General features: G+C 34.8%; 1 protein-coding gene across 1 annotated transcript in view; it reads right to left on the reverse strand.

Annotated features, from left to right (window-relative positions):
- Window positions 1–11,712, reverse strand: part of suclg2 (succinate-CoA ligase GDP-forming subunit beta) — a 119,676-nt gene extending 107,964 nt beyond the window's left edge. The window contains exon 1 of the mRNA XM_084394602.1: window positions 11,553–11,712. Coding sequence (XP_084250728.1) covers window positions 11,553–11,636 — 84 coding nt within the window. The 5' untranslated portion in view covers window positions 11,637–11,712. The remainder of the gene's footprint in view (window positions 1–11,552) is intronic.
- Window positions 11,713–15,122: the final 3,410 nt, after the last annotated feature.

Here is a 15,122-nt window from a genome sequence, read left to right on the forward strand (position 1 = left end):
TGATATTACTGTTACCGTCACCACAAAATATAATTATTATCATTATTATTATACATGCTAGGGGTGTAACGATATTCGAACCGAACCGAAAAACCGCGATACACCACCCACGATACAAATCGCGATTCTCTCATGGCGTACCGAACACGCCCGCCCCGCCCCCTGCTGTCGGCTCATTGGACCTCATGTCTTATATGTACACAACGAATACAGCGTTGTCTAACCACCATTAACCACATTTAATCGCAATAAGCTTATGTTTTGTTACATTCGATAATAAGCAAGGTATAATCTTTCAAATTCTGTCTATTTGATCACGAAATTCAAACATTAAATGTCATTTTGGCGCTCTTTGATGTGGCGTGACAGATCACTGTAGGCTATAGGCTCCTCATTTAAAGCGGCAGCGCGGAGCGCGAGTAAACGCGATTCTCTTCCTCAGTTACAGAATAAACATGAATGGACACCTGAAGGTATGTTGAAAGATACAGTATACTTACTGAAAGACATCATAACTCGTGTAATCGCTCAGTCAGCGTTTCAACAGCGGAAATACGTCAATAAAACGCTTAGTTTTTCACATAGCTTTATTTACCTCAGGCAAGTCATTCAGTGTCCACAGCTTGTTGGTTTGCTAAGGAAATGAACTCTTTCTCTAAATAAATGCACTATATTAGCCTATATATTATATTTTACTTAACCTGTTAATGACATCTTGATTATTTAATGTATGTTTAAAATATCTGTCATGAAAATGACAGCAACTGTGTAAATGATTATATTTCAATAATAAATTAGTAAAAATGTTAATGTAAAAACTGCCTTATGTGCAGTTTACATGTTTTCATACAATTTGTTACTTGAGTGTTGATTATTATTATTATATCTAAAAATAAATAGCAACTGAATTTAGGCTAAAAGTCTAGGCTCTGTTGTTAAGCTTTAATGCTATAGTAATGTGCAAGCAAGGGCTCCTATATAGTTTAAAGCATTAGCAGATAATTGAATAAAAAAATTTATCCTTGCGAAACGTTTACTTGTAATTGAATTAATTTAAAGACAAGGACACAATTTGTTAATTAGAGCACTGTTTAAAAAAAAGAAGAAGCAATTTTAGCTTTCTAAACCCCCCACTCCACCTAAATGAACCGAACCGAACCGAACCGAGACGTCAAAACCGTGGGACGTACCGAACCGTCAGTTTTGTGTATCGTTACACCCCTAATACATGCTATTACTATTTAAATACTATTTAATACTTCTACATATTACTATTATTATTTGTCGTTGCTGTTTTTTTTTTTTTTTTTTTTTTATTACTGTTATTATTACTGCTGTTTTATTGTTGTTTTTGTGTTCTGTTGTTGTGTTCTGTGTTTACCTTATGTACTGTATAATAAAAAAAAAATAAAAAAAAAATTAAGACTAAAAACATTATTATTAAGTTGTGCTATATTTGTTCAAAAATATTAATATAATATAATATAATATAATATAATATAATATAATATAATATACAGTTGTGGTCAGAATTATTGGCACCCCTGATAAATATGATCAAAGATGGCTGTAAAAATAAATCATTTTCATTCAAAAAATGTGCAAAAATCGAACCTTTCATCGAAGTAAAATAATTGAAAGAGGGGGAGGGGGGAACATTTTACTTCAATGAACTTTACTTCTTTTACTTCAACTCATAAAAAATTCTAGGGGTGCCAATAAATATGGCCATGCCAAGTAGTAATTTTGATTTTTGTGGGGGTTTTGTATGAAATATCAAAAGGAGAAACAATGCAGATTTATTTTTACAGCCATCTTTGACAATATTTACCAGGGGTGCCAATAATTCTGACCACAACTGTGGAATTTCTACCTGTTGCTCAATTCTAGTCGCACAGAAAACCACCTGGACCTACTCTGCATTATATGTTAATTCTTTCCCTAATTATCAGCATCTGATGCTTCGACAAACAGTATTTACGGAGCGGCCCAGTCGACTGTATCGGATCCTTCACAGCGCAGTCACAGGCCAGCAGTCTCCAGGGGTTAAAACCCTCATTACTAGTCATAGCTCTGCCCTAAACCCTTTGAAATGACTCTTCTTAATTAGCACCTCCAAATGGCCTCACATTTAATTAACTTGTGGAATCCTTGAGGGGCGTTTTGATTTAAGAAATTAACACATTTTTCCATTCCTGATTGTAACTAATTGGTTTACTTTATTCAGAAATGATAGCTGCCATTAATCGTGAATAATACAATCCGGGGTATTAAAATGGTCCCAATCAACGAAACAGAGATGCAAATAAAGTTGTTGAGAAATCGGGGTTCATAATAATGTAAGATCATCAGATGTATTTACATCGTTTCAGCATTTGCACAAACTAATTAGAGAAAAACATGCTTACAGGAACAAATGGTGAAAATATTTTAATTTAGAAGATCAATATTCTTTCATAGTCACAATGTTCCATAATGAAGCAATGATTTAATTAGCTCGTGCAAAAAAAAAAAAAAAAAAGTCAAAGTAATTTGTGATCTCTGAATGCTCTCAGCTCTAGTTGGGTTTTAACGTTTGACTCCCGTTCAACAAGGTCAGGTGAGCACTGGATGAGCAGCAGCTTTTGACAAGTTGACAAGAGAACTCCGTTAGGCCGTGACGTGTGTGTGTTAGCAGAGCCGAGTTAGGGGGAGCCAGCAGAGCATGCCAAAGGATTTAGATCGCAGAGATTTGCATCATGGGATACGCTTTTTGCTTAATCTCCTAAAGACAGACACGGGCTGAAGGTGAAGGCAACTCTCTGCAGATATGAATTTAGCAATTAGCATAGTTAATAAGGAACATCATTCAGAGGAGAGAAGTCTGGAAGAGTGAGGTCAAGTCTGTGGGCAAATGGAAGTGGGTGAAGACAATGACTGAATCGTTAACAACATTAAAAGAAGAATTCACACATTTACTCATGTACCCACGTAACTTTCTTTCTTTCATGCTCAATGTTTTTGCAATAACAATGAACTTTCAAAGAACTGGCGCTTTGCATGAAGGACGCAAAAGTTCTATAAAAGTGGTCTATGTGAATCAAGAGCTACAGTACTGGTCAAGAGTTATGTTTTCGAAAGAAGATTCTTATGCTCATCACGGCTGTATTTAACCTTTAATACAGTAATATTGTGAAATATTATTACAACTGTTTTCCACTTTAATTTATTTTAAAATGTAATTTATTCCTCTGATGGCAAAGCTGAGTTTTCAGCAACATTACTCCAGTCTTCAGTGTCACATGATCCTTCAGAAATCATTCTAATATGCCGATTTGATGCTCAAGAAACATTTCTGATTATTATCAATGTTGAAAACGCTATATCAACTCAATAAAATTGTGGCAACAGATTACAAGCAATATTATTAATTAAATTTAACAAATTAGAATTGAGTAATAATTAATCAAAATAATTCTTAAAAGTTAACCATTTAAAATGAGTAAAATTTACAACAATTTATTTTTAAACAAAAATATCTGAATAACAGACAGACGTCAAAGATGAATTAAGAACTTTTTATTTTTGATTGCCAACATTGAAGATACCTGATGTTAACAAGCAGAATCACTGAAGGAGAAAACCATAATTTGAAGTCACCATTATGGTGATCAGTGTTTGTTTTAGTTGGGCTGTTGACCCTTAAATCATTAACTTTAGATTTTGTTTGGCTGCTGTACCTGAGTTATAACAGCCAGATGAACACATAGAATAGGTGATCTGATGGTGTTGGTTGTGTTTTAACATAATCATTATTTCACAATCATTTGACCTGAATCACTGAACTCATATCGAGCCCAATTTCAGAGTTAGGTTTACTTTATTAATTATAGCAGCACTGTCCTTGTACAGCATAATATTTTTAACTTTTACAATATAATCCAATTATTATTATTATTTTTTTTTCATATACAAAAAAAAAAAAATGATTTTTTCATTTTGCTTAGTTTTTAGACACACTGACATCAAGAATCAGCCTGTGAATCTCAACAATGGTGACAATTATAAAGCAAGTTGCAGCGCATTCTGGGTGCCACCAATCAAAACTCATTTATGGTGCATGAATAAATAATGAGCTTATGATCAGAGGTGATCTGTTTTTTTTTTTTTTCTGTTTTTTTTTTTCTCTGTTTAATTGATTTGATCATATGGATTTCATTGAAAAGGGCTACAAATATTATGCTGTACAAGGACAGTGCTTCTATAATTAATAAAGTAAACCTAACTCAATTGTGCTCTATATGAGTTCAGTGATTCAGGTCAAAATGTTTTTTTGTAAATTTTACTCATTTTAAATGGTTAATTTTATTCAGTAAGGATGCATTAAATTGATAAAACATGACGCTAAATACCTTTATAATTTTACAAAAGATTTCATTTTCAAATAAATACTGTTCATTCAAAAGAATCAAAGAATATTCAAAGAATCCTGAAAAGGTGGCAAAAAAAATATTTGTAAAGTTTTGAACATTGATAACAATAAGAACCATTATTAATAATTGAGCAGTGAACCAGCATATTAGAATAAGTGTTCCAAGTCTTATGAAGCCAAACCATGGACAAAAGCAACCAAAGTTAAGAAACTTTTCTGTTTACTGGAAGAAAGAAAGTCAAGTTTCTAACAACATATTACATTTTAGTCATTTAGCAGACATATGAGTAATGACAGAATTTGAAAAACAAGTGAATAAACAACATTTAAACTGTTCTTCAGCTTTATGCCTTAAAATGAGCCTTTGAACATTCATGGGAACACAAACCAACTGAATAAATATCCAAATAGACAGACTTTCAAAGTTTTTCCACAACTGTCATTGAAACAGCAGGGCCAACATATTGTATAAAAACTTTTAATTTCCTGTAACACTAAATACCGCCTCATTATAATCATCATTACAGAAGAATTATCCCAAATGGACCGGAATACGAGTCCCAGGAGCTTTCAAAAGAGGCACCTCTCCTTCAAAAGACAGCCGAAAAAAAACTCTAAATGATTGCTGCAGTCCTAAATTATTGAAAAAGCCTAAACAGCCCTCATGAGCAACAGAAATGGCTATTAACCTTGGTGAAACGATATTCAAATCCGGTTACAGCAAACTTGCTCTACTGTATCCCTGGCGGCCAGGAAATGTAAATGTGTTCTCGCTGTGGACAGATGGGAGGAACGCATGCTGTTTGAAGTTCTTACACCAGAGGAGTCGCACCCACCCACCCCTCGTTTCAAATATTCAGCATGCAGACTCATCCAGCAGACTCCCCTGGTCTTGTTTCGACACTCCAGTCGAGCTTTTCAAGCTGCTGCAGCATTGTGAAGCGAATGAGCTTTGACGTCTTCAATCTCTGCGTAAAGATTGTTCTCCGCCCCAGCGAACGAACGCAGCGGCAAACGTTCCTTTAAGTTTGGAGATGCAGCCGTGGCGCGGTTAGGGTTGTGCTGGGGAAAACAGCTCTGGGATTATCTCTTCATCCAGACAGGAATTTCTGAGGCAGCGTTGGTGTTATCGGCCATCGCCTGTCTCAAATCGTCTCTTTTTTGGGGGGGCATTGTCATCATTGACAAGCCATCTCTAATTTTCGAGCTGTCATAAAAGATGGGAGTGAATTGCCGTGATACCTACCTGCCAGTCACGCGTCCCGAGCTCCACTAGAGCGGACTGGCAGCTGGCTAATCACCGCCTCTTATCTCTGTGGTAAAAGTCCAAAAAACAGATTCTGTAAAACCTCAAGGCACTCTGTTCAAAGAAACCTGAGTGCGCAGTTTTGTGCACTTGGCCAATTGGTTATATTTAGTTATTTCTCTTAATTATACAGGGAACCTTCAAATATTGTACATTATGAAAACTCTGATCCATTATTAATAATTTAACACCAACAACTGAACACCCAATCAGCATATTCAAATGATTTCTGAAGGATCATGTGAAACTAAAGACTGGAGTAATGATGCTGAAAATTCAGCTTTGCCATCACAGGAATAAATTACATTTTAAAATAGTTTTACGCTATTTTGATGAAATAAATGATAAATGCAGCCTTGAGACTTCTTTCAAAAACATTTTTAAAAAATCTTGATTATTGGTAGTGGGTTTATATTTAGAGTTAAATTATTAAAACACTTCCGTTATGACTCCAATGAAAGAGTACAGAAAACCTCTAAATGAGCCTTATTCTTGACAGATTTGGCGAGTTCATTCAGTGAAAGATTTGGCAGACTCATTCAAAGTGCCTCAGTCATGGTCTTTTTGAATAATTCATTCAAATAATCTGCTCAAAAGAGTCATTTGTTTGTGAATTGGACAATACTGGTTGAGCAGCTGTACGTTTTTGACTCACTAAAAAGAACCGATTCAAAAGAGTCATTTGTTTGTGAATCAGATTGCACTAGTTACGCTGCTTGTTATTGTGTGCAGAAAGGCGTATTATCTCGGCATTATTTCGCAGGAGCACACATTTGTTTGTTTTGTTTTTTTCTAATCGCATTCAATTCCAATATATCCGCTGACACTGAAGAGCAGTAACACTGGCATAAAGTAAAAGATTGATCCTGGGATTTTCATGGCCGTTAAAATGAAGAACCGATTAATCAAAAATGGATATTTTTACCCAGGCCAATTGAAAAATTCTAAGCATGCAGTCACTGATTAATAAAAACAGCTCATTGATCGCCGTCAGGAAATGGCTGACAGCCAGACTCCTAAGGAGATGGTGAAACATGGATTTGATCCAAACGTGAGAAGTCCAAAATGAGAGAAAAATGGAAAAAGCTGCTCTAATCTGCATCTCATTAGTGTCTGAATCTTGACATCTGTGCTTTAAAAATTTGCTTTTTAAATTACGTCTGACCTTCACACCCACAATTTAGGGGTCCTTTTCACCTCTACAAATAGTTGAGATAAACCTATGCATTAAAGATCAATTACCAATACCATAAAGATGTCACTATTCATTGATACCAAAAGAGTCTTAAATAAGTCATTTCAATAAAGATAATATAAGTGCACTTGGCACTATGTACTTTCTCATTAGAGCAGGTCCTCTCTCTCAGATGGATGAGGCTTGTGCCCTGTTTCAGCGGGTTGCATCTCATTATAGGACCGAAATGAAAATATATGCTAGCTAAGCACTCTGCATGCACTACTAAACCACATCTTATGGCAGCAGAGTGGACTGCACGAAGTAATGAAGTGATGCCTTATACACCAAATTGGTGTTGATCCAATGTCATGTTCCTGCATAGAACCTCTCTATATAACTTTTGAAACTCCAGCTCAGGGACAAAATTAATAATAATAAGGTCAGAAAGTAACAGATAGTAGAAATTGAGCATTTAGTTAAAAATTAATTTAAACTGAAAACCCGACTTTCATGATGACATCAATGCTATGTGTGCTGCATTCTGGGAGCTGGGTCAATAAATTGATTGAATCCAGTTGCAAAATAAGGTCAGTCAGTGCTTCAACTAGCTGTGTGTACTAAAGTCACTGGAAAGATGCTTTTTAAGGCCATCCTTGTTCGGTGTACAAACTGGTGTAAAGATTTATGAGATGGCGTGCATTTTTGTGAAGTAATTCCAGGATAAAGTTGTTTTAGGACCGTATTGATGCCTTAAGGAAACAGATGTGGCATCTGTGGTGTTCAAAGAGGTATATTGTGAAGCCAATAATGTGCAAACAGAATTATGCTATTAAATTACAGCTTTTCAGATTCCCGTATATATAGCTTATTACTACACACATTTCACTACACACACGTTGTCACTGTACCAATATTTTAGTAGTCAGTACTAGGGTTGCAAAAATCTGGGAATTTTCAAAGATGGAAACTTTCCATGGGAATTAATGGTAATTAACAGGAATTTATGGGAATAAACTGGGAATTTTCAAAGTTGAGGGTTGGCTCTTCATAGGGAACTTAAATATAGTTGAGGAAAGTATATTTTAGCATAATCTTGACTAAAACAAACAGATGTCATTCAAATACACTTGAATATCCATGCCATTCCTCAATCACATGCACATAGCACACTGCTTACTGCATGGCTATTGAGACCACACCCCCTACTGGCACTGTGCATGCCTCCATCACATGTACAGAAGCCCAAAGCACAAGACTATTGAAGGCACACATTTGAGCCTGTGGACTAAACAAAGTGAAGTAAGTTTTGATGATATTATGGGGAAATATATGTATTAAATGTTTAAATTGCAAATATCACATACAAATGTATTCATCTAGTAGATAGCAAGCTGATAAGTTAGATGCTAAATAAGCTAGCATAACTTTATTTACCACATAAGGCAGATGCTAGCTACCTCATGTGGCTGTTTTTCTCTGCCTCCTGCAATATGTTTTGAAGATCATTCCAGTTGTTTAGCTAGCCTTACTATTTATACATCTGTTCATGCCATTGCATTAGTATTCTTACAAGCTCTTGCATTGCATTAGTATTCTTACAAGCTCTTGTCTTATTTTACAGAAAAATGCCACGTTTGGAGACATTTTATTACATATTTTTTGGGGAATATTTCCAAAATTCCCCAGCTTAACTTCCCATGGAAATTTACCGGAAATTTTCCACCCCTTTGCAACCCTAGTCAGTACCAATACCAGTAAAATTTCCAATTTCGGTACAAGAGCAAAACCAAAGTAGGCTACTTTAAAAAGGTTTGTCTCGTCCGTTGGTGATCAATGTCAATCACAGCAGTTTCCGATTCATTCGTGCATTTATATATGGTTATATATACAAGCCAGAAACTTTGCAGTCAAACTTGTATTCAGATTGTGAATAAACAAAGCAAGAGATAAGCCATCCCTTTATAATCACTAAGGCTGTCGTGTCAATTTCTAAAGCACAAGCTCACTGAATACTGCGAAAACTCCCGTTATAATAAAAAAGCTGTCTTAATTGTACAATGAATCTCTTATTTACATTGCGTTCACACTTTGTAGGTTATAATGAAAGAATTCGCAAGAGTGAGGGCCGCTTTGAACAAAACAAAACCTTGTGCGTTTTCAGCGGTGTTAAAGGGATAGTTCACCCAAAAATGAAAAGTCAGTCATGTCATCAATTGCTCACCCTCAAGTTGATTCAAACCTGTATGAATTTCTTTCTTCTGCTGAAGAACAACTTGTGGGAGAGTAAATGATGCCAGAATAAATTTTTTTTAGGGGAACTATACCTTTAAGATTCTGACTAACTTACTGACTAGCTCTGATAGGCCACTGGTTCACGCACTCAACAGATACGATTGTGATTGGCTACAATGCTCAATGCTTGTAAAAACATGCCGTAAATAAAAAACGTAGATGCTCAGAGAGCGCTCAATCAAACACGAACAAGAGCGTTTGAAAGCGGTCTATATCAGCCGAATATACCGAATATGTCTAGTACTCTGTAAAATGCTGATACCGTGACCATCAACATTTTTTAGTACTGGTAAGTTTTACAACTCTAGCCAAAACCGAAACCAAAAAATTCAGGATGCACTTGGCTAAAAACTGAAAATAAATAATTATTTTAATTAAATAAATTTAAAAAAATTAAAAAGCACATAAGGCAGTTTTTGTATCAACGTTTTAATAGCAGAATTGTATTTTCTCCAGTTTGCTGGTGTAAACATTTAAACGACAATAAATGGTAATAACTTGTTTTCATGATAGATTTATTCAAACATGCATTAAATAATGAACGAATATGAATACAGTGCATATATTTTGCAAAATGCTCTTCTATAGTTATTTTTCTAGCTAACTAATGAGTTTATGGATGTTGAATAGCTTTCTTGAGGTAAGCATTTGTAATGTTAAGTGAAGTTAAAGTCTTTCCCCATTTTAGTAAGTTGTAATGTATCTTTCAACACATTGATCTGTCACATTAAAGAGCACCAAATTACATTTATTGTTCCCAAGTAAAAAAAAAAATGCAGGTCTACTAGAATATACAATAATATATATTATTTTATATAATGATGATATATATAGATAGAAAGTTTTTATCCATTTTTATTTTAGTTTTCTTTTTAGTAAACTAAATTAAAATGATAAATGTTTTCTTTGGCAACTAGCAAAAATAAACAAGTTTAAGAATTTAATATTTATTTTATTTCAAGTACCTTTTTTTGGTGTGGTTTTCATTTTAGTATTAGTTTTAGCAAATAATAACCCTGCTTTCAAGGTAAATTATATTTGTGCATGCCTTATACTTTGAGGGCAAGCCACTATCCTCTGACAAGCAACATTTGTTTTACGTGCTAAAAGTCCCTGAACTATTTAGGGATGTCAGTCAGGATTAAAACAGAATAGAACACGCAGCTCAGATATATTCAATGACCTACTTGAAACTTTTCTTCTGAGTTTTGTTCTATAATGTCAAAATATAGCCTCCGACTTTCCATTTGACTGAATTTCCATTGAAACTGCACTGTTGATCTACTTTGTCCTGATGTCCTGGTTTACAGTCTGTTTGCGCACAGGAAACTTTCAGAGCAAACAAAAGCACAGACAAGTCAGGTGAGACCCAAAATGAAGAAACATTGAAAATCTCTTCATGTTGCAAGACCAAAAGAAGAACACATGACAATCGGGCAAAATACTTAATATTGCAAAAGATATAAGAATTATGACAGCAGGAAAATCTGTGTATAGCTAAGATAAATATTAAAATTGACCTTTAAACCTTGCCTTAGACTGACAGCAAATTGCTATTGGCCAGCTCAGCAAAAAGTGTTTCATCACTGATGGGTCAAAGGCTGATAGATGGACGTGATTCTGGCCTACTTCTCATTGACTGAACGAATAGAGGACAAACTTGAAGGTGAATCAATCATTCCTAGTGAAGACTTGTGGAAAAAAAAGAGCAAAAAGCCCCCCAAACATTCACATGCATCACCTTTCAAATCAGTGTTCCAGGATATAGCAAGCTAATGTACACTATTATTACCTTAAGTGATTCAATTTCTTGGTCAGACTATTTAAAAGCTAATATTTTTAATAGAATCAGATTAGAAACTTAAATATAGTGCATTTAGATAATATCTAGAACAGAACCATTAGACCTGAAACTTCAGAACAGAATCTTTCAAACAGAAACTTCAGAACAGAATCTTTAGAGTATAATCGCTGTCTAAATTATTTCCACAACACTAATCAGTCTGCACTGAAGGTCATGCAGTGTTTTATAAACACATACATTTGTTGACGTCAGTTATCGAATATCTTGTATAAGGTTAAAGTTCAGTAATAAGACAAATTGAGCAATAAATGAATCATTCTCCAAAGCATCACAGATGAACCATCTAATGTGTCATTCTATTAAAGCATCTATTCAGACCGCTAGTTAAATAATTAAGGACTAAAACGATGCCGGGTTAAATCAGTATGTGCATATATACAGAATAAATCATCATGTCTGTCGCTATAAACAAACAGACAGCAGCTGCATCACGCAGTACTAAGTTCTTCTTCTGGTCACATCACGCACCGGAGGATAAACGTACAGATCAGCGATCTGTTACCTTGTTTCTGCTCAAAAGCAGTTGTTTAGTGCTCGCAGCTCGGAGTCCTCGCACAGCCGCCTGACATGCCATGGATGCCGCCATGTTGAACCGGAAGTAGGTCCTGCAGCGCTGACACGTGTGTGAGGAGTGACAGTGAGCTTTGGCTGACTTTTGCAATGTTGTTTTCAGGTTGTGCTACTGGTCTTCAGAAACCCGTGATTCAACCAAAGAAAGGGGTTGGATTATTTACACTGCAACATAACCTCCAAGTAGCCGATAGGACAAAAGTTAATTTGCACACATAAATGGTTGTATGCATGTAAATGTGCATTAGGCTATATTAATCTATTCTTACAGTGTTATTATTTTTATTTTTATATTAATAAAATATATATATAAAAAAAAAAATTTATATATATATATATATATATATGTGTGTGTGTGTGTCATAATTGAAATACGGTAGTACATATTGTGTAAATAATTTACATAAATATTGTTATTTAAGATCATTTTAAAAAATTGAATTTTGTAGGCTAAAATATATTAATATAATTAAATACACCCTCATCCATCCACAATATGACGGCATATAAAAATCTATAAATATTCAATAATATTTTTCAATTTATTTTGGTTGTTCATTTATTTTGGTTTAGTATTGCTAAAAAGTGATCTTGTATTAGCATTGCCAAAAAGTATTGCCAAAAAAAGTGTGAATAGCGGCATATATCTTCATCTTTATAAATACAAAAACATGTAAAAACATTAATGTATATATTATGTAATGTTATATTATAATTTACATTAACATTGTTATGGGATAAAATGCAAATAGCTTTTGAATAATAAAATATAATATAAAATTTGATAAAAATCGATCAAATCTATGCCAGCCTATAAAAAAAAATATCTTTAATATATTTTCACAGGTTCTGAAAGGGATGTGTAAACTTTTGAGCAGCACTGTGTATATATATATATATATATATATATGTATAAAATAACATGCTTTGTGTATGATTCCTCTTATTTTATAAAAATGTTAACATAGCCTATATATGTGTGTGTGTATATATTTATTATATACAACCCCAAATCAGAAAAAGTTGGGACACTGTACAAATTGTGAATAAAAACAGAATGCAATGATGTGGAAGTTTCAAATTTCAATATTTTATTCAAAATACAACATAGATGACATATCCAATGTTTGAACTGAGAAAATATATCATTTTAAGGGAAAAATAAGTTGATTAAATTTCATGGCATCAACACATCTCAAAAAAGTTGGGACAAGGCCATGTTTACCACTGTATGGCATCCCCTCTTCTTTTTATAACAGTCTGCAAACGTCTGGGGACTGAGGAGACAAGTTGCTCAAGTTTAGGAATAGGAATGTTGTCCCATTCTTGTCTAATACAGGCTTCTAGTTGCTCAACTGTCTTAGGTCTTCTTTGTTGCATCTTCCTCTTTATGATGCACCAAATGTTTTCTATGGGTGAAAGATCTGGACTGCAGGCTGGCCATTTCAGTACCCGGATCCTTCTTCTACGCAGCCATGATATTGTAATTGATGCAGTATATGGTCTGGCATTGTCATGTTGGAAAATGCAAGGTCTTCCCTGAAAGAGACGACGTCTGGATGGGAGCATGTGTTGTTCTAGAACTTGGATATACCTTTCAGCATTGATGGTGCCTTTCCAGATGTGTAAGCTGGCCATGCCACACGCACTCATGCAACCCCATACCATCAGAGATGTAGGCTTCTGAACTGAGCGCTGATAACAACTTGGGTTGTCCTTGTCCTCTTTAGTCTGGATGACATGGCATCCCAGTTTTCCAAAAAGAACTTGAAATTGATTCGTCTGACCACAGAACAGTTTTCCACTTTGCCACAGTCCATTTTTAATGAGCCTTGGCCCAGAGAAAACGCCTGCACTTCTAGATCCTGTTTAGATATGGCTTCTTTTTTGACCTATAGAGATTTAGCTGGCAACGGCAAATGGCACGGTGGATTGTGTTCACCGACAATGTTTTCTGGAAGTATTCCTGAGCCCATGTTGTGATTTCCATTACAGTAGCATTCCTGTATGTGATGCAGTGCCGTCTAAGGGCCCGAAGATCACGGGCATCCAGTATGGTTTTCCAGCCTTGACCCTTACGCACAGAGATTGTTCCAGATTCTCTGAATCTTTGGATGATATTATGCACTGTAGATGATGATAACTTCAAACTCTTTGCAATTTTTCTCTGAGAAACTCTTTTCTGATATTGCTCCACTATTTTTCGCTGCAGCATTGGGGGAATTGGTGATCCTCTGCCCATCTTGACTTCTGAGAGACACTGCCACTCTGAGAGGCTCTTTTTATACCCAATCATGTTGCCAATTGACCTAATAAGTTGCAAATTGGTCCTCCAGCTGTTCCTTATATGTACATTTAACTTTTCCGGCCTCTTATTGCTACCTGTCCCAACTTTTTTGGAATGTGTAGCTCTCATGAAATCCAAAATGAGCCAATATTTGGCATGACATTTCAAAATGTCTCACTTTCAACATTTGATATGTTATCTATATTCTATTGTGAATAAAATATAAGTTTATGAGATTTGTAAATTATTCCATTCCTTTTTTACTCACAGTTTGTACAATGTCCCAACTTTTTCTGATTTGGGGTTATATATATATATATATATATATATATATATATATATATATATATATATATATATATATATATATATATATAATATGTTTGACGTTTTATAATTATTGACAAAAAGTGTGCTCTTTAATGTATTCGGTTTGTCATTATTCTTTTATTATAATCATACAGATAAAAAATAGACATATATGCCTATATAGACAAATGTAATGGAAATGTAAGACATATTTATATATATGGACATGTAAGAATTAAGTTTGTGTCTGATTTTATTTGTTTAATCTTGTTTTAATATTCAATCTAGTGTGTGCCTGTGTCTTTAGGGCATTTGCATACTATTCGATGTCAAATCCTTACATCATGTCTCTACTAATCAAATGCCAAACAACACAACAGATAAAGGAATCAACACACAAAAGGATCTTTTTGGGGATTACATGGTTTGAAGGGTTGGATCGGCTCCATATCAGGTCCCAAACATGGTGGTGTGTTTCCTTGGCGTTGATCAAAGTGAGGAGGTTGGATTCTCTCTCACAAATACACACAATCTATCTATCTTTTCTACTCTCTTCTCCATTCTCTAAAAGCACTCATTACTCTCTGACACCGTGAAAGGGCAGGAAGGGCAAAATGATCATAAAAAGCTGTGATTATGACAGAGAGACATTTGCTTCAAACTGATGTGTGTCAGCAGAAACCCATTCAGAGAGGATGATGAACTACTCCTGAAGAACATGAAAGCATCTCTCCCTCCCAACCTTATTTATTGTGCTTCTTTTTTTTTTTTTACACTACGGTCACATAAACATGCCTCTGCCTCTTCAATACATTCAAACCAAAACATGCGACATATCGACATTTTGCAATGGCAGAAAAGACATTTTTAAAAAGCGTGCATTTATTTCAAAGCTAATTGGAAAAA

This window comes from Rutilus rutilus (assembly GCF_951802725.1).
Source record: "Rutilus rutilus genome assembly, chromosome: 22".
NCBI classification, from domain to species: Eukaryota; Metazoa; Chordata; class Actinopteri; order Cypriniformes; family Leuciscidae; genus Rutilus; species Rutilus rutilus.